Source organism: Dendropsophus ebraccatus, chromosome 3, assembly GCF_027789765.1.
Source record: "Dendropsophus ebraccatus isolate aDenEbr1 chromosome 3, aDenEbr1.pat, whole genome shotgun sequence".
In the NCBI taxonomy this organism is placed as follows: Eukaryota; Metazoa; Chordata; class Amphibia; order Anura; family Hylidae; genus Dendropsophus; species Dendropsophus ebraccatus.
This window is the reverse complement of record NC_091456.1, coordinates 130,809,602-130,831,159: the sequence shown is the minus strand read 5'-3', so window position 1 is coordinate 130,831,159 and position 21,558 is coordinate 130,809,602. Positions and strand designations below refer to the sequence as shown.

The 21,558-nt window shown below is 42.9% G+C and overlaps 1 protein-coding gene across 6 annotated transcripts in view; it reads left to right on the top strand.

Moving 5' to 3' along the window:
* ARL14EPL (ARF like GTPase 14 effector protein like) overlaps positions 1-21,558 on the top strand; it is a 37,745-nt gene that overhangs the window by 11,428 nt on the left and 4,759 nt on the right. Inside the window, exons 2-4 of one of the 6 annotated variants that reach the window (XM_069964578.1) lie at positions 1,481-1,602; positions 4,165-4,191; positions 16,891-17,005. In XM_069964578.1, coding sequence (XP_069820679.1) covers positions 1,592-1,602; positions 4,165-4,191; positions 16,891-17,005 — 153 coding nt within the window. In that variant the 5' untranslated portion in view covers positions 1,481-1,591. Of the gene's footprint in view, positions 1-1,351; positions 1,603-4,164; positions 4,192-11,538; positions 11,557-16,890; positions 17,006-18,935; positions 19,055-19,708; positions 19,870-21,558 lie in introns of those variants that run through there. The other 5 variants (XM_069964576.1, XM_069964579.1, XM_069964580.1 and 2 more) reach the window with 5 other exon arrangements.

Genomic DNA, 21,558 nt, shown 5'->3' with positions numbered 1-21,558 from the left:
TGTTACCCTCCTTTAATGAATGCTCCGAAGGAAGGCTCCAGCAGTCCCTGACAGCGCTCACACCTCTGCCACAAATCGGCTGACGAATGGATTCCCTAGAAAGGCCAGCCCCGGCCCGACACCGCTCTCACCGCTGCCGGAACAAGTACTGCATCGCCCTCTCCTCCTTGAATGCTGATTCTCGGGTAGCAGGGGAACCCGGAGTATCCACCCGCCTCCTTTCAGCTCCCTCCTCCAGCCTTCACTCGCGACTCCCAGCCTGGCGGCTTGCCGACTTCCTCCTGCACACGATTCCACTCCCAGCAGGAACGCGTCACTGGAGCCGAGCAGCTCTGATAGCGTGGGACACATGAGACGCCGAGCCCTCCTTCCAGGTCGGATACTTCCCCTCAAAGCTGCAGCAGCATCTCAGACCGAGCGGGTTAGTCGGGGACGATCCCCAGCCCACGTTATTCATTTTTAGGCTCCATGTGAGGGTCCAGAATCAAAACGCCAAGGTCCAGAAGCGGAAGCGGACCTCAGCACCGCCTCATGCTCCACCCCCCTTCTCTCTGGTACTTTACAATTTACTCACAGTCATAGGGGCTACAGGGTGCTATATACCCCAGGGGGTGTAAACTATTCAGCGGAATTCCTTTTTTTTTTTTTAATTAAAAGTTCTTTATTCCTAATGGCTCAAATGGCAAGTAGGTTTGGTAGTGTGACCTGCCATTCCTTCCCTACTATAGTTCACACCTTGTCCTCAGGTGCAATCAGGGCTAATTGCTCCAATATAAAAGGCAGCTTAGAAGGCAAAGGCATTGCTGAGAGCCTGGAAGCTACAGGAGCCTGAGGCATGTTTACTCACTGCTTCGTAAAGCTGTTATTTGAGTGCGGTGAGGTTTAGTGCAGCCTGGCAGGTGTTTATTTTGTATTTTGTTTTGTACAGTGTTGTTATGTTTATGTTTGCCTGGACTGTTATATGCCAAAAATAAAGCCAAGGTGGAGTTTTACAAAAGTGGTTTATGGACTGTGTCATTATATGCTACTGAAGATCCCTACAGTATATATATATATATATAGAGAGAGAGAGAGAGATAGATAGATAGATAGATAGATAGATAGATATAGATAGATATAGATAGATATAGATATAGACACAAACAATAAATAGGGCATTTTATAATTACATAATCATTTCTGAGCTGCAATATAACTTGATGTCTTTAATTTGGGATTATTTCTTACTTGTTATCTCTATGGACAAGCACAGAGTGGGAAGATAGATATGAACAGGGAGGGGCAGGCAGAGCGGCTGGGGCTCAGGTTAGGGCAGCTTAACTTCACTGAATAAACAGTGTGCAAAGGTGTACTCTGCAAATTCTAATATAGTACCAGATCACATAGAACAGCACGGCTACACAGCTAGCAGCTTATAGCACCCACAGTACGGACACATGATCAATGTGTAGGCCTGAGCCTGTGATACCTTGTGGTATAGGACCTGCAAAGAAGACCTCTTGCCTGTTACTGCGCATGCGGCATCTCCTAGATTGTGGCAAACATCGGAAGGACGTGACTGGGGCAACAACGAATAAAAACTGACCCCACTATGGATGACAAGTGAGTTTGTATCAGAACAAAGCATTTTTTTTTTTACTTCAGAAGGTTTAAAATGAGTGTTTTTTTTTTTTTGCATATTTTGATTCTGTGTGAGGACAATTTATATGAACACAACTTGCTTCACAGATAACTGCACTGCAGTATAGGAGCTTAGGGGAGGGATATAGGGACAGTGCTAGCACAATAATACACTGCACTGTATATGGCAGTGAAACAGCTGAGTGATAGAAAGATCGGATCCTGAATTCCATTATAGTATAAAAAGTATAAATAAAAATAAAATGTGGTAATTTTATCACAATTTTGCTAATAAAAAAATGGTTTATTATTAGGAAAAAACACTTCTTAGATCGTAGCCCTTTTTATATAAAACAGAATATGAAGTAATATGTATTACAAAAAGCTATCACTGTAACAGCTTGTCCAGCAAAAAGCAAGCCCTCATACAGCCCTGCCAGTACTACATTTGGTCAGTTTCCTCAATGTACAGCATGCTGTTTCTGTACAAATCTCAAAATATGTCAGGACTGGCGGCTTTTACCTTTGGCTGCAATGACAATCACGCCATACCCTGTGACTGTATTGATGGGTATGCACATGGGTAGGCCAAAGATGTATACCAAGGTAAATTAATATTCACAGAATTATATCCTCTAAAAAAATAACATTTATTAAGTATGCATTAAAGCAGATGTAAAGCCACCCAACCATCATAACAGGTTTACCCTCAACAACACAAACTGAATGCCAACCAAGCACTACAACAATATATAAAAGACTCCTCCCAATGTGTTTCATCCAACTGGATTCGTCAGGGGAGAAAAAATGGAGATTTGTGTATATGTAGCTCCTAAGTCCGGTGCAAAAGTGGCCCAAAAAAAAGAAATGTAGCAGTAGTGGCTGCAATGGAAAGCGGTCACAATGGTCCAGCGTAGGTTTCAGCATATGGCTGTAACCAGCGTGTGCTCACATGGAGGGAAGATAAAGCTTCCAATGCACCACTCCGCTTATGCGCTGGAACACATAGTGTGGGGTTCATCAACCAGAATGCTGCCCGCTATGTGAACTGAACTCTGGACAGATCCACGGGGATATAGACCGTAGAACCAGCGGACAAAACATGTCTAGATGTTGGAATGTCAGCAAACTAAACATAGTTTGCCAGACAGAGGATATATGTGCTTAGAAAGGCATATCAAAATGTTGAGGCGCAAGAGAGAGACAGGGTCTGTTGGTACCTAGAAACAAGTGACGAGGGTACCAGAATCATAAGAACCTGTGATGCAGTTTCTGCACACCTAGACCCAAACATTAAAGGGTTGATATCCGAGAGACCCCTTATTACATTCAGACGGGGTCGCAATCTACACGATAGGTGGGTCTCCCTAAAACACAGAACACTTGGCTGGATAGAAGAACAGTGGACAATTTCAGATGCAGTGGTTGTATTGCATGGACATTCATGGAAATTACCAAACAGATATCTAGTGGTGTCACAGAGCAGTCTTGAAATCAGGGACATCAGAAATTGCAGGCCCAAGGTTGTTGTAAATAAGGTCACGTGTATCTGGTATGGAATACGTCGGTAAGATTAGAAGAGAATTTAAATGCCGTGTAGGCAAACATGTGAGGGATGTGTCAAGCCGACAAGACTATTCCTCAGCATACCAATTCTGTACATAATGGAGATATAGCTAGTCTAAATGTGTTGGTCTGAAGCTGATAAAACCACCTCGAAGATGATGGTGATTGGGATAGGTTAATTTTACATTTTTCGTCTGAGGACCATGGCACCTAGGGGATTGAACGAGCAGTGGAATTTTGCATGCTATTTGTGATGATCTCTGGCTGGTCCTGATCCCCTATGGAAATACCTCCCGCCCTTATGTATATATTGTAAATATGGTATATGCTTTATTCACAATGTCTGACAGGCTATGTTTAGTTTGCTGACATTACGACATCTAGACATGTTGTGTCTGCTGATTCTATGATCTATACCCCATGGATCTGTCTAGAACTCCATAGTTCAGTTTATATAACAGGCAGCAACTCTGGTTGCCTAGCTATGACATACACGCTCCTGTTGTCATACTTCCCCCCGGAAGTGCTGGAAAGAACCGCACATTATGCTCTTATTTTTGTTCTGCCTTATTCTTGTTTTTATTTTTGTCGCTTCTCATATTTCTAAAACACTGTAGAATAGCTATTCTGAGAAGGGCAGGATGTGTGACATACACACAAAACATACTTAGCAAATAAGTGTTTTGGGCAACATTTTCAGAGCATTGTGCAAAAACTGACAGTGTTGTGCAAAAAATTTTGACTTTTTTACCCTAATTTTTTGGTGAAAGCATTGATAAATCATCCCCCCCCCCCTATTGACTATATAAACCCAGAGCAGATATCATCAATTGCACCTGGTTACATGGGATTGGTATTGTGACTGTTGGAGCCATCTGGCAATAAATGCAGGTATACTCCAGAGAGCCATTTTCAATAAACACTGGCATGGCTGTCTCCACCCCGCAAGGATCTGAAGTCTCTGTTGTTACTTCATAGGAGAGAGAGAAGGAACAGAATCCACAGGTATGTCAACATCCACTGATCTCTTGCATTGTGAGAAACAAAATCTGCATGTTTCAAACAGGCTACTATTAGATAGACAATTAGAAACAATAAATAGTTATTAAGTTGAGGTATAGATTATAGGGTAGATAGATAGAGGGAGAGAGAGAGAGAGAATATAGATATATTGCAGATAATCCACAACACTCAGGAATAAGGTGAAAATTCAAACATGAAGTTTATTCCAATCAAAACATGGTTGCAGCATATCAAAGAGACATGACTTACCGCCACCATTTTCAAGCATGGAGCTGTCGAAACGTTGCGTGTCATTTATTGTTTTGTTTGAAATAAACTTCACGTTTAAATTTTCACTTTATTCCTGAATGCTGTGGTCAAAACATATGTCCTCTGGATCTATTGCTTTATTTACACATGAAGTGCTGCGTTGTTTCCTATGTTGATAGATAGATAGATAGATAGATAGATAGATAGATAGATAGATAGATAGATAGGAGACAGAGAATTGGCTGAGAGTTGCATAAATGTGTGATAATCAGAAGTATGCTGAATAATTTCAAACTATAAAACTTGTGACTTGTGACTTAAGAGTCAATGGGCAGGCTTCCAATGCTCCTCGATAGTTATTCTCTGCCTCAAGTGCTCCAGGTGCTCTGGAAACACCAGCCCTCATTTTTGTTGTCACCAGAAAAACAGTGACAGATGTTTACCTTCAATGAATGAAACAAGCCTTTTGCCTTTCCTGGTAGACGGGTGAATTTCTGCTGACACAGTCTTTGGCTTTGCCAAGTAAGGTGACTGAAACAGTTTATTGTACAGATACACATGAAGTGTTCAGCATATGAATGCAGCGATATATAAAATATACAGCTTTCTAGTTTTCGTTGTGCATTTTATTTGTAAAAAAAAATTACAACATTACTTATATTATTATATTTAAAATTATTTTCAGTATTGTTACCATTATCTGCCTATGTGAGTAAGAACATAGCACATGGCTAAAGTAGTATATCTCAAAAAATAAATAAACATCTACTGTATACGATTGCATACTGTATATACATTGCAGAGATATGTAATTCAAGAAGATTTTGTTTTATGATTGATATTGAAAATAAATAAGTATACAAACAATAAAAAATATTAAAGCTGTTTTCCCGGACTCCACAGAATAGGTGGTAAGTGTCTGATTACTAGGGGCACCACTGCTCAAACACTACAGATTATAAGAATGGGGGTCCAGTGCCCCCCTGTTGGAGCATTTTCACTGTCACTCTATTTATTCATGGGACAGTCAAAGACATTGGTAGGCACAGAGTGTAAAATGAATAGAAGTTTGCATTCTTAGGCTATGTTCACACTACGTAAGTTCCAGAAATCACGGCCGTTGTAACAATTTCTGCAGTACTTACTTAGTGCTGCAGGCTGAGGAAATCCCGGCCGGAGTGTATACACATAGTATACACTCCGGTTGGGATCCCTAGCGGCGGCGTAGAAAACTGACATGTCAGTTTTCTGCGGCTGCTATTCAGTGAATAGCTGCCGCAGAAAACCCTGTCAGTTCACAAAATGGAGCGAACAGCTCCAGCTGCTCGCTCCATTATGTGCTGTGGGGGGTTCAGAACTCAGCAGCGCTAAAAATCAGTAGTAATAGCGGGATGATCTTTTCTGAGATTGGCTGAGCGGGACCGGAGCCGGGAGCCTGACATGCGGCCGCGTCGCCAGAGCAGGTAATGTATACTCTCGGCGGCGGGGCTACAGGCGGCAGGGCTGTGGGCGACAGGGGGTTAAAGCACATACTGATAGCGGGATGTCAATCCCACTGCGAGTATGTGCTTTGTAGAAATGAATAGGACTGGATGTGCAGCGGATTTCACTGTGAATTCGCAGCGTGAAATCCGCTGCGGATCTGGTAGGTGTGAAGGCACCCTAAAAGTTTTTTTTAGGGCAATAACTGTATCACCTGCTGAATGGTCCCCAGGACAGATTTTGCATTAAAAGCAGCTATCCGAAGGTACAAGTGGTTCAGGGGGTCAGATTGCGGGTACAGAGTCGCTTTAAATGAGTATTAACAGCTCACAATAGTTATCTCCTATCCATAGCTCTGCAATTTTCAGAAGCCCCATAGAGAATCAACAGAGTGTTGGCTATAGAAATGCAGTGCACTACATTTATTTGAGGGACAGGTTTCCTCTAGTCATGTGATCAGTGGACAGACCCCCACCAATGTTATCCCCTATTCTGTGGGCAGGGGTAAGTTTGTGAGTAGAGAATACCTGTTCTTGTGATTGGTTGGAGGCCCAGCATTCACATCCCCAGCGATCAGACACTTGTCACTACTCCTGTGGATAGGTAATGTTTTCTATATAGGAAACCCCCTTTGACAATAACAGACTTTGATACACTTACAATACACCTAACAACTTCCCGAGAGTCCTGGTGATCTCAGACGTTCACCAGTGCTGCAGTGTGGAAAGACTCCCGCAGGTGTCGCAGGTGTCATACAATGATAGATTACATTGTGGTACTTCTCATGGTTTATACACAGTTGTACAGTATACATTTGTTTTCCTGATTAAAGTCTCTGTTATCTTTAGGGCCCTATTCTACCAGACGATTATCGTTTGCATAATCGTTAACGATTAACAAACTCAAACGACCGCTATTGCGAAAGACCTGAAAACGTTTACTCATTTCCATGGAACAATAATCGTTACTTATGATTGTAATTGCGATCGTTTTTCTTCCCTATTTATTCGCTATTGCGTTCGTATTTATTGTGAACGACCGAACAATGTCTTATTCAATGCGAACAATTTGCGAACGTTTTGCAAACGACCAACGATAAAAATAGGTCCAGGTCTTATAAAGCGATCAACGATTTCTCGTTCGGTTGTTAATCGTTAACTGCATTTCAACCGAACGATTATCGTTTAGATTCAAACGATTTAACGATAATCTGAACGATAATCGTCCGGTGGAATAGGGCCCTTAGGCTATATTCACACATAGTATTTCTGTCAGGTCAGTTCTTTTTTTAACTAAAACTAAGAGTGGATTGAAAACGCAGAAACTGTGCAAATCTTTCCATTATAATATTGCCCTGTCAATTCCACTCAGGATTTTGGTTGAAAAAAGACTGACCAAAGGACTGACGGAAATAACATACAGTGGTTTGCAATAAATTAGAATATCAACAAAAAGTAATTTTTTTTTTCAGTAATTCAATTCAAAAAGTGACCTCATATATTCTATAGAGTCATAACATACAGAGTGAACTTTTTCAAGCGTTTATTTCTGTTAAAGTTGATAATTTTGGATTAGAGCCAAGAAAAACCCAAAAGTCAGTATTACATAAAATTAGAATAATTAAAGGGGTATTCCCCCCAAAATTATTTTTGCACTAATATGTTGCCCACCTGTAGCTTTCCATCTTTCCAATATCAATTTATTATGGATTCTGCACAGTTTTGCTGTTATCTAGATGCACTCACCCACCAAACACATAGAATCATGACATCTCAGTCCAACCTGACACCGCTCCCTGCTCCAGGCCCCGACCCTCTGAGACGGCATCACGTGTCCTCAGTCTCTTTCATGGGCTACGTTAGCTATTATGGCCCTGCCCACTGAAGAGAAGGAGGATAGCTACAGCCTCCCTTAGCTTTCCCTAGTGCTGTTGTGACTCCCTCCCGCACAGCACACAGCCAACCGTGCCTGCTCCTGGTGCTGTGACCCACACATTCAACAATGCCCGCTCCCGCGCCCCCCCTCCCAATCCAACCATGCCCGCTCCTGTGCTGGGACATCTCAGCAACCCCTCCCCCCTGCATCCAACCATGCCCGCTCCCTATCATCCCACGGCCCGCTCCTGTGCTGACACTTTCTTCTCCACATGCACAGCCGACGGTCCTCCCTCTAGCTTCCGTGCCAGCCTGATCCTGCGCTGTGCCCCTGCTGCACAATGTCAGCTTGGGCATCACAGCACAGAGCGGGTCATCGTCGGCTGTGCGTGTGGAAAAGGAAGTGTCACAGCACAGGAGTGCTCCATCATCGACACCCCCCGGTGCTCGCCCATGGCACACACGCCCGGCACTCAACCGCCCCCCCCCCCCCCGCGCTCTATTGGCGTTTACCCAGTGCTGACCCTCCGACCCCCTGCGCTCGCACTGTGCTCCCCCTCCGGCGCTAACTCTACGCACTGTGCCGCACCCCCCCCCCATCGCTCACCCGCGGCCCCCGTGGCACTCACCCTCATCACACACATCCCTGTGCTCAACCGCCCCCCCCCCCGGCGCTCCCCCCGCGCACTGTGCCCACCCCACACAGGTTGCAGCCCCTCCCCAATAACCCCCTGCCTCAACTCTTCTACCTCTCTAATAACTCTTAGTGAGGTAACAGAGTTGAGGCAGTGAAATTGAGTTGAGTTCACTACCTCAACAGCTCTGCTATTCACTAACTCAGCTCTGCTATATTTCACTAACTCAGCTCTGCTATATTTCACTAACTCAGCTCTGCTATATTTCACTAACTCAACTTTGCTACCTATCTACCTCACCTCTGCAACTCTGCTTTATCTTATGGATATCAGCTCTGCTACATCATGGACCAATTAGGCATAAGCATTGCATGATGGGAGATGTAGTTTTCTGGCTGGCGCCATGTTGGAAATAAATTGGCTTTTAGAAAAACTTGTAACTATGGAACGGCAGCAGCTAAAAAGACGGGAGATGGCTCAAAATACTCAGGGGGACTTGGTGAGCCACCACATCCAAACATCTGCAGGACATGGGCTACAAGTGTTGCATCCCATGTGTCACTCCTGACCAAGAAACAATGCCAGAAGCCTCTTATCTGGGCCAAGGAAAAGAAGAACTGGAGTGGTGATCAGTGGTCCAAGGTGCTGATTTCAGATGAAAGTAAATTTTGCATTTTATTTGGAAATCAAGGTCCCAGAGCCTGGAGGAAGAGTGGAGAGGCACAATCCAAGCTGCTCGAGGTCTAGTGTGAACTTTCCACAATCAGTGATGGTTTGGGGAGCCAAGTCATCTGCTGGTGTAGGTTCACTGTGTTTCATCAACACCAAAGTCAACGCTGCCGTCTACCAGGAAATTTTAGAGCACTTCATGCTTCCCTGTGCTAAAAAGTTTTTGGAGATGGAGTTTTCATCTTCCAGCAGGATTTGGCACCTGTCCACACTGCCAAAAGTACCAATCCCTGGTTTACTAACCACAGCATCACTGGGCTTGATTGGCCAGCAAACTCGCCAGACCTTAACCTCATAGAGAATTTATGGGGTATTGTAAAGAAGATGAAAGACACCAGACCCAACAATGCAGATGAGCTGAAGGCCGCTATCAAAGCAACCTAGGCTTCAATAACACCTCTGCAGTGCCATCAGCTGATTGCCTACATGCCATATTGCCGCATTGATGCCGTCATTCATGCTAAAGGTGCCCCCACCAAGTATTATTAACAAGAACATTCTATTGTTTACAAAGATTAAATAGAACATGTCCTAATATGTGAAATGTTAGCCAACATCTTAGAAAGGAAGAAAGGTAGAGGAGAGATATTAGAAGCTGATTTATAAAAAAAAATTTGTATTCAGTATGTTATGGTGACTCATCGGCAGATGTTCCTAATGTTTAGTATTTTATATGGTAATAATAATTACACATTATTCCCAATTGGAGAGTAAAATTACCAGAGCACTCTAGGGTCATTTATTCTGTCTGTGCAATTCCCCTGACATTGGAACAACTATTAACCCTTAGAGGATCAAGCCCAAAATGACCCAGTGGACCGCAGAAATTTTCATTTTTGCGGTTTAGTTTTTTCCTCCTCCTTTCATTTTTCTATCTACAGGGCCATGTAAGGGCTTGCTTTAATTAAGAATAGGTGTACCTTGTAGTGGCGCCTTTCATTCTACCATAACATGTATGATGGAACCCCAAAATAGTATTTATGAAAATATAAATTGGGGAAATCGTAAAAAAGAATGCAATTTGGTAACTTTTGGGGGGTTCCTGTGTGTATGTAATGCACTATATGGTAAAAGCGACAAGATACCATTATTCTTTAGTTCAGTCAGTTATATATATATTTTTTTATTAAATCTTTTTTTTTTTTTAGCAATTAATTAATAATAAAATGGTCCTATTGTGACGCTTATAACGGTTTTAGTTTTTTACCTACAGGGCTGTATGGGGTGTCATTGCGCTATGATCTCTTCTTTTTATGAATTCCATATTTGTGTAGCTCGGACAATTTGATCACTTTTTATTAATTTTTTAATATATAATGTAACAAAAAAATCGGCAATCCCGGCACTTTTTCCCCTCTTTTCATATACGCCATTTGCTATGACGATTGTTATATTTTAATAGATCGGATAGATACGCACGCTACGATTTATAATATATTTATTTATTTTCATATGTTTTATTTATATAATGTGAAAGGGGGGGGGCGTAATTTCAACTTTTATTTTTAACTTTTTTTCTTTTAATACATTGTAAGTCCCCCTGGGGGACTTTTACCTGCAATCAATAGATTGCATACACTGTATAATGCTATGCCATAGGCATAGCATTGATCAGTGTTATGGGCGCTCTGCTGACTGAACCTGCTTTACACTGCGGGGGTCCCGATCGGTAGGTGACAGGGGCTGCCTCTGTCACACTTTGCGGCATTTAAGGGGTTAATGGCAGGCTGCAGCGTGATTTTTTTGACGGACACAAAAACGTTGCTGACACTATTTTTTTGTCCGTTAAAAAAACGGATCCGTTAAACGGTTTGCAAAAACGCTGTGTGAACCCAGCCTTACGCCCAGGGTCATCTGGTGACAAACTCCCTGGGCGTAACAGTAAGTCCAGGGTCATCTAGGGGTTAAAAACGCTATATGTGCCACTCCATAACTACTGACATTATGGGGGAAATTTATCAAGGGCTTTGCGCCTATTTGTAGGTTAATAATTGGATTTCTAACCAATTTTTCATCTAACTTCTATTTATAAATCAGTATTTGACGAGCGATTTTTTTTAGATGGAATTTTTTTTTTTTAAATCTGCCTGTTTTCAGTATTTACCCAAAAATCCATATAATCCGGGATAAGCGGACAATCTATCATTTGCGACTTTTCAAAAAGTCGCACAACCTGGTGCAAGCTTGCGTCTGGTCAGAATTGCCGCACAAATTAGATCAGAGTCAGTTTAAACTTAGGAGACTGCCCATACAAGTCTATGAAGAGAAAGGAGAAGGTTATAGTGGATGGAGAGAGTCAGATGAGTGGCAGTTGGCGTTGAGCAGTGGAGAGTGGCTGGAGAGAGTCAGAGGGGGCAGTGAGACCACAGCTGTGTTTAGTGAGTATCAATTCTAACCCCAGGGCTTGATTCACAACTTGTTCAGTACAGCTCTATGATGTTTTTCATTATAGAGAAGTTCTGCTTGTGCTGTGCTACAGAGATACAGGGGAGCTGGGTCCCTTCTTTCTCTATGCGTGCAGTGTATGGGAGACATTAGAGCATAGGCCCGGAGGCAACTGAAAATTACAAACATTGAAGCTGCACTGCAACACCAAGAGTCATGGCATTATGATTACGATTTATACAGTGTGAATTATAAGCCCATGCACAGACATACACACAGCTGCACACATTGGCATGCCATTAAAGTGTACCTGTCGTTATAACTTTCAAAATCTAAATCAACAGCAGATGTGATATAAAGCAAGTTTGCAATTTACATTCATTATTTCTTTTTAATTGTTATCATGCTGTAATACAAAGCTGAACTGATCCAGGTCCAGTCTCCTGAAGGCAGATGTTCTGGTTGGAAAAAAACAGACTAAACACAGGAATTCCGGCCAGTACAGAGAGTCACAGCTCAATGTGTCCATCAACCACATGACTGCCTTCTCTCTGACGTCCTTCTCTCTCAGGAATTTCTGTTTTCTGACTGTTTCCTGTCTTTTGAGAGAAAAAAGAATCAGAAATCAGGAAGTGCCGTGTTTTCCATGATAACTAAAAAATAAATAATAAATGTAAATTACAAACTTGCTTTATATGACATTTACTGTTGATTTAGATTCTGAAAGTTTTAACGACAGTGAAACTTTAAGGTTGTCAATGAGTTGTTAAACAGAATATTTACCCACCTGTGACAACCCCCCCCCCCAAAAAAAAAAAAAATCCTCAATCCATTTGAGGGTGCAGTGTGTTAGCGTACATTACTATATTTCCCCTTCATTGTCTTTCAAACTGCTTCTACTGTGTAAATATATGGTAACTTTTTACTTTGTTTAAAAAAAACAAATAACAATTTTGAAAGACAGAATCTAGTGCTAGGTGTGCTCGGCAGCAGCTTATCTCCCAATCCAATGGCAATAACAGATCTACCAAAGGGGTATGATGTTGTATCATGTTTTAACCATATAAGAACATTGCCACAGATTTTACTGTAACTAATAGGCATTTCAGTGGAAAACCTGTATGATATTTAAGCTGCTAAGTTTACAAACAACGATCAGGAAAACAAAAAGTGTGATTAATGTTATTCCCCTAGTATCCATCTGCTGGTAGCTGAAGCTCCATACCCTGGTACTGATCATTCAACAGATTCACATTGATGGTTTATGTAACACCATTATACACCTTCGCATCTTGCTTATATAACTTTCCATATTAACCCCTTAACGACCACAGGCATACATTTACACCCCCGCAGGCTGAGCCTTAACGCAGGAGGACGTAAATGTACGCCCTGCCGGGGTCCTGGGATGTGGAGCAGGCTCAGGAGCTGAGCTCGCTCCATAGCCAATAAGGACCGGCTGCTATCTAAAGCCAGGCCTTCACCCTCAATGGCGGGCCACCGTGATTGTGCAGCCGCCCGTCATTAACCCTTTAAACTCCGCGATCACAACGTTAAATGTAACTGACAGGAGCATCTCCTGTCACTTACGGATCGGGACCAGGTCCGATCGCATAACCTAAATGCCAGAGGTCTCTTACCTTCCTCCGTTCAGTCAGGTCTTCATTCTTCCTGATAGAATCTACCACGGCTATGGCATAGCAGCGATCAGTGTATGTAATCAAATGTATTAATGTAAAAGTCCCCTAAGGGGACTTAAAAAGTGTAAAATAAAAATCAATAAAAGTTTTAAAAAATGTCCCAAAGCCCCTCCCCCAATTAAAGTGAAAATCACCCCCTTCCCATTCTATACATAAAGAACATAAAAATAATAAAGTTAACTAACATATAATATACCTTAGCCTGCGTAATTGTCCGATCTATTAAAATAAAACATTATTATTCCCTCACAGTGAACGGTGTGAACAAAAAGCGGTATAAAAATGCAGAGATTGCTTTTTTTTTATTAAAAAAAATTAATAAAAAGCGATCAATACGTCTGATCTAGAAAAAAATGTTACTAATAAAAACTAGAGATCATGACACAAAAAATGACACCCCATACGACCCCAGAGGTGAAAAAATATAAGCGTATATAAGAGTCACAATATGGCCATTTTAAAGCGACTCTGTACCCACAATCTGTCCCCCCCAAACCACTTGTACCTTCGGATAGCTGCTTTTAATCCAAGATCTGTCCTGGGGTCCGTTCGGCAGGTCATGCAGTTATTGTTTTAAAAACGACTTTTAATCCGGCAGCGCTGTGTCTAACTGCCGGGGCTTACATTAGTATATGCATTAGGCTGGCACCACCTCTCTGTCCTTCCTCCCCACCCTCCTCATGATTAGGAATGCTCCAGGCATATTGCTTCCTATTCCCCACCTGTGTGTATAATGAACATGGGCTGGATCGTTAAGACACCTGTGCAAAGCTCAAACAGCAGTAAATATTCCTGGAGCATTCCTAATGATGAGGAGGGTGGGGAGGAGGGACAGAGAGGATGTGTCAGCCTAATGCATATACAAATGTAAGCCCCGGCCGTTAGACACAGCGCTGTAGGATTAAAAGTTGTTTTTAGGACAATAACTGCATCACTTGCCGAACGGACCCCAGGACAGATCTTGGGTTAAAAGCAGCTATCCGAAGGTACAAGGGGTTTGGAGGGGGGGGGGTCAGATTGTGGGTACAGAGTCGCTTTAAATATACCTATTTGCTAATAAAAATAGTAAACGTTAGAAAACCTAGTAAACATGCATATGGCTGTGTTCAGACTGACCTTTAGAATGAAGAAAAAATGTCAGTTTTACCGTAAAGTGCATTACATAACAATGGACCCCCCCCCAAAAAAAAAAAAAATTCACCCCATAAATGATATTTTGGGTGTTCTGTGATTAATTTTATGGCAGATTGAAAGATGACATTACAAAGTACACCTTCCCCTTAAAAAAAACAATCCCTCACATGGCCCTGTAGGTGGAAAAATAAGAGTTATGGGTCTTAGAAGGTGAGGAGGGAAAAACAAAAAAGCAAAAGTGACAATTGGCCTGGTCCTTAAGGGGTTGGAGGAATATTTGTAAAAAACTGAAATTATTATTGCCAATGATCTTTAAGCCTTGACTAGAGGTAAAGGACATTACCTTCCTGTTAATTATTCTATCATTTTACTACTGTGATAATATCAACCAAAGCACAATGGCGACATCTGCTGGATAAAAAGGTAATTCACACAGTAACTGAACAATCTGCATAGATAGTGTAAATTAGGTGTTATGCGAGACAACCTTGTTATATATTATGTTTTGTTACGTTCACACTAGTGTTATTATGTTCTGTTTCTACAGGAAAACATACAATATTTGTGTTGCTCTACTGAACTTAATGGGATATTTTCAGATAGTACAGGCTACCAGCTGGCATCACATAGCTTTTCTTCTGCAAGTCTAGAAGGAAAAAACTTAGGGGGCAAAATAGCACGCTACACTATTTTACCCTTTAAGGATCAACGACGTACCCGTAGGGGAGTTCAGAGAGGGGTCACGTTCTGAACCACCATGCTCTTGCTATGCTGATAGTAGCCGGCATTATGACATTTCTGATCTCGCACGATAAATAAGCGGGGGGGGGGGGGGGTGCTTGGAGGAAACGCCAAACGGCAAGATAACACATTTGTAGTCGCATCAAGTCCAGAAAGATTGTAATAAAAAGGGATCAAAAGTCGCATATATGCAAACAAGCTACCGATCATGGCCAAAAAAATTACACCTCACATAGCACCATAGACCAAAGGATAAAAACATTTTAAGGATGGGAAAAGAGGAATTTTAAGAACATTCAGTTTTTTTTAAAAAGGTTTTAATTTTTTAAAAGCCATCAAATAAAATAAAAATTAAACAAGTTGCCTATCGTTGTAATCTTACTTACTTGAAGAACATAGATAACATGTCAGCTTTACCATAGAGCAAACGGTGTAAACACGAAATCCCCCTGAAATTTATTTTCAGTTTTGCCACAAATTTTTTTTTACCCCTTTGGCAGCATATTTTATGAAAAAATTAAATCTCTCACTGCAAAGTACAATTGGTGTCGTAAAAAGCAATGGATCATGTGGGTCCATTGGTGAAAAAATGCAAGTGCTATGGCCTTTTAAATACGAAGAGGAAAAAACAAAAGCGCAAAAACAAAAGTTGTCTTGTGCCTTAAAGAGTTAAAAAAAAAAGACATGAAAGCAGTTACTTTTAAGTTTTAAAGCGTAACTGTCATTTCAAGGTCATTTTTATGAAAATTATAAATATCTATAGTACAAGCGATTTTAAGAAACTCTGTAATAGGTTTTATTTACCAAAAGAGTTTCCTTCTGTACTGAAAAAGCTGTTTTCCTAGCTCCCCCGACTTCAGAAGAGGCAGGATTTCTGTGTCCATTATGTGGCTATGGAGAGGGGAGGGGCTATGAGGAGATAGCATGGAGCAGTCCTGCACAGCACAGCACCCTGCAATCTTCTCTGAGCAAGTTCCTAGATAAGCACTGACCTTTCTGACCCCTGAATCCAGCGTTTTAGGTACCCAGTCTGCAAACAGAAAGAGGCTTTTTTGCCTAATTAAACCTATTATAGTTTCTTAAAATCACTTATACAATTGATTTCTGCAAAAAAAAAAAAAGTCAGTTACGCTTTAAGCAGAGAAACTAAAAAATCTAAATTGTGATGCTAGTGTGAATTTATCTTAAATACTCCACAGAGTAACATTCATCATATCATCACCCAAGCTTGTGGACCTATCATTTCTGAGCTGAAGTCTTTGGGGGTCTATAAACAGTGTATCCAGATGTCTGCCCCCCTAGAGTGGGGGTGCTACACTTACTCAGTAAAAATCTCCATTGATCCCAAAATGTGGGGCGTGCAATCTCAGGGAGGGAAGTTGCTGTATTCAAGGACACAAAGTATAAAATGTACCGTATGCCAAATTAGTCTACATATTTAAAGGGGTTGGCCATTTTATAGTAGAATTGCTCAGTGTACAGTATTAATACCTGTACTCACTGTATATACCGACAGCAACTCTTCGGTATGGACAGACTCACCACAGAGCAGGGCAGCCCATCCAGGAGGAGGGGAGTCTGATTTTAATTCTTAGAGGGACACAGGGAGCTGCTCTCAGTAAGTAATGTGAGTACACTTACTAATACTGTACACTGAGCAATTTTACTATAAAGTGGCCAACCCCTTTAATCACTACAAATGAAAAGCTGCTGGCAATGTAATATATCATGGTTGTTTTTTGTTCTTTATAGTATTTTGAAGTTCATAATGAGTGAAAAATCTATTTTTGCAAAAAACAATGAAGGACAAGATGGCTTGGAGACAGATGATGCGAAAGATGACAGCCCCAGAGCCCAGAAGCAGTTGGTATGTTCACTCCTGTTTAGTCCATTTTAGAACTTGACATCAAAATTTGGCATATTGGACCTCATTAACTAACAATGCGTCAATTTTAAGCTGTTAGGCTGCTGTTTATGTCTGTTTTTTGCGCCCTATGTAAATCTGGAAGGTTTTTCACAGGACAAAACTAAAACCCGACTACCCCGCCACTCTAGAGGTGGTTGGTTTTTAGAATAGAAAACCCTAAAAAAAAGACAGTTTGCTTTATAAATCTATCGGTTGTGACGGGTTTTAAAAGACACACGTACTGTACTGACACAATAACATGTTGTGTGAGTACAGTAGAATGAAGATTAAGGGTACAAACCCACACACCGTATACACAGCAGATACGCAGCAAAAACGCAGCAGATTTGAAGCAGATTTGGTGGTGCAGATTTGATGCTGTGTCCAGTTATTTAGATCTAATCTTCTGCGTATTTGTTGCGTGTTTGTTGCGTATTTGCTGCGTATCGCAGCAGTAAATAAGCTGCGTATACGGTGTGTGGGTTTGTACCCTGCAGGGTAGCTTCACATGTACCGGATCCGCAGCGGATTTTACGCTGCGATTTGCAGATCCTTGTATAGTGAAGTTCTATGGGGAATTTTTATTCTGCTGCCTTTATGTGACCCGGCCCCTTTAACCCCCGGCCGCCCGCAGCCCGAAACATACATTACCTGCTCGGGGCGCGGCTGTGTGAAGCTCCCAGCTCCCCTCGCTTCCCATCAGCCAATCAGTGCACGGCAGCACTGATTGGCCGATGGGGAGCGACGGGAGCCGGGAGCTTCACACAGCCGCGGCGCTGAGCAGATAATGCATGCTCCGGGCCGGGGCAGCCCTAGAGCATACATCACCAGCTCCAGGCTCCTGCTTGCTCCGGAGCCTCTCGGCGGTCAGCCAATCACTGTGTTGCGGCGGGACAGCGCACTGATTGGCTGACCACTGGGAGATGCTGGGAGGCCCCGAAGCAAGCAGGAGCCTGGAGCAGGCGATGTATGCTGCGGGGGGTTAAAGGAGCCGGGTAACATATCCACAGCGGAAGGAAAATTCCGCTGCAGATATGTAACCCCATAGACCTTCACACTACATGGATCCGCAGTGGATTTCGCTGCAAACTCGCAGCATGAAATCGGCTGCGGATCCAGTACGTGTGAAGGCACCCTTAGGGTGCCTTCACACCTACCGACTCGCAGCGTTAATAACGCTGCAAGTCGGCTAGGTCCTGGCAGATCACTGTTAGTACATATACGCAGCGGTCTGAACGACCGCTGCATGTATGTAAATCTGCCGGCCGCTTAACCCCTTCTGATGCCGGCCGCCTCCCGCTCCAGCTCTGTATACATTACCTCCTCGCTCCACGGGGTCCCGGCGTCTTGCTCTCGCGCCCGGCCAATCAGTGTGTTGCCCTGCCGCAGCCACTGATTGGCTGGGCGGAAAAGCAGGACGCCGGGACCCCGTGGAGCGAGGAGGTATGTATACAGAGCGGAGCGAGAGGCGACCCGCATCGGAAGGGGTTAAGCGGCCGGCAGATTTACATACACGCAGCGGTCGTTCAGACCGCTGCGTGTATGTACTGACAGTGGTCTGCCAGGACCTAGCCGACTGGCAGTGTTATTAACGCTGCGAGTCGGTAGGTGTGAAGGCACCCTTAAACAGTTTTAGCACTCCCCCTAAATAAATAATGAAATATGTAACAGATCACACCCCTAAAGCCATAAGACAGTGCCAACCACAATGTCTCCATTGCAGTGACAGTCACAATATCCACATAACAGTGACAACAGCGCCCCCAAAGTACAGTAGTAACATCTCCAGTGACCCACAAACTAGTGAGAGCCACAGTGCTTGCTCAGGGCAGGTGAGGCTCTTCAGCTTCCTGCTAAATTAATCATTTCAGCAGTGGGAACAACAGGGAGAAGGGAGGGACAATGTAGTGCAAACTGTCTGCACAGAAGTGAGACTGCCAGACCTCTGCCACCTACATAAGCCTGCTGATTTAACCCTTTGTAGACTGCACCCAACTGGATATCAAAGGGGTAAGTATACTATATTCTTGTGTACAATGTGCAGTGGTATGTGTAATGTTATGTTTGTGTGATGTCTATCTGTATTGTTCTATGTATGTGTAATGTAATCTATCTGTAGTGTTCTATGTATGTGTGATATCCATACTGTGTACTGTATATAATATTTTGTTCATATACAGTATATGCATAAGAGCATATCTGTCTACCTGACTGTAAATCTACTATCTATATCACAAACAGTATATCTATTATCTATCTATAATCATATCTGTCTACTATCTCATATCACACTTGAAAATGGCGGTGGGAATTCGCTGAAACATTGTGCGTAACTGTCTCTGTGTTGCACCTTTTTCATTTGATGGGATAAATTCATATTCTTTACTAATTGAAGGAGCGCTGCAGACCAGCTTGGACTAGGCCACAGGGGGCTCCCCTGGTGCCCCCCACCCTTGCTGGGCCTTGCATCTGAGCTAGATAGGGGCGTCTTTAAGAGCAACTTAGTATGGGGAGCTCAAGGGGCCCCCTACTGGCTCCCACACTGCTGGGGTGATGAAAGAACGGCCGTTTTTTCTCTGAACTCTGAACTCCCCCTGCTCTCTATGGTCCGACTCCCACCACAGCCTCAGCACTGCTCTCTTCCTGCCTGTCATAGAGCAGCAGCAGGGCCCCTCCATCCCCCTCTGCAGTGAGGTCCGCACTCTCGGGTGCAGTCGGTGCAGACGAAAAGGGGGAGGGGCTGCAAGCTGCCGGAGCCTAGAGACACGAGGAAGTGGAGAAGGAGACAAGAGGACGCTTGTGGAGCTTCCTGTCTGGCATAAAATGTGAGTGTGTTTTATACTTGTCTATGTTTATCCTCTGTGTGTGTTAGGAAATCTATGTAATATGTTTATTCATGTGATATATATGTGTGTAAAATCTTTTTGTGCATGTTTGTGTCTATGTAATATGCCTGTATGTGTGCATCTGTCATGTATATAGTGTGCATCATGTAATGTAGTTCTATAGATGTTTTTATATGTAATCTGCATGTTTTTGTATCTGTGCATCTATGTTTGAGTGTCTGTCATGTATTTATGTGTGTGTTAGTATGATTAGCTGTCTGTATACAGTATATGTAAGGCTGCATATTTGGGCATCTCTGCAGTATGTCTGTTTGTGCATATGTGTATATGTATGTGATGAGAAGAAGGATAATGCACGCCTCACCACACTGCACTCCGTCTGGAGCAGCAACAGAGACAGCACTAAAGTAAAAAATCTTGTGACCTTATTCACACGCTCTTGTGCGATGTTTTAGTTTTACACTAACACTGAGGAAGGCTAAAGCCAGAACATCACACGGAAGATTTTTCACTACTTTAGTGCTGTCTCCACAGATGAATTTTTGTAGAGTCTCCTGGTTCCATTGAAAAAGCTGCAAGCTGCATAAGGCTGGGTTCACACTACGTATATTTGAGGCTGTATAGCAACCAAAACAAGGAGTGGATTGAAAACACAGAAAGGCTCTGTTCACATAATGTTGTAATTGAGTGGATGGCCGCCATTTAATGGCAAATATGTGCTGTTATTTTAAAACAACGGCTGCTGTATTGAAATAATGGAAGTTATTTACTGTTATATGGCGGCCATCCACTTAATTACAACATTGTGTGAACAGAGCCTTTCTGTGTTTTCAATCCACTCCTGGTTTTGGTTGCTATGAGGACCTGACATGAGGACCAAATACAGCCTCAAATATACATAGTGTGAACCCAGCCTCAAGGTGTATAAACCACCAATAAAGCGACTGAAGGTCTTGGGCTTGTAGCACGACCGCCCAAGGTTAGCAGCAAGTTTAGCCACTTGCACACATTTGTTTTGCAGTAATACGCTATGTGCGCCGTATCGTGTTCTCTCTCTTTTCCTAGTACATGGATATAATTGCAGATTATACCTTAATACACCATGCTTACCCCGCTCCCTTTGCTCTAGTGCGCTCCAGTCTCCTTTTCCTCATCCTGACTCGCTGACAGCCTGCTCAGCCAATCAATGACTGCGGCAGGACAGTGCAGTGATTGGATAAGCGGGTAAGCATTAGGGTAGCTTCACACATAACGTATCGGCAGCGGATTTCTCACATCAAATTCGCAGGATTTTCATCCCGCTGTGAGTATGCCAAACTCAGCGCCATTAACCCCCACGGCCTGGTAACATACTGTGATAGGCCCTGCTCCGGCTTGCTTTGGAGGTACCAATCAGTGTACTGCGGCGGGGCCCCCTGCTGCGGAGCCACCAAAACAAGCCGGAGCGGGGACCTAATAAAGTATGTTCCCGGGTCGCGGGGGTTAATGGCGCTGAGCTTGACATACTTGCAGCGGGATGACAATCCCGCTGCGAGTATGTCAGTCCATTGAAGTGAATGGGCCTGCAGATACGTTACGTGTGAAGCTACCCTTAAGGTAAAATCTGCCATTGTATACATGTACTAGGAAAAGAGAGAGAACACCATACCATTCATACAACTTATTACT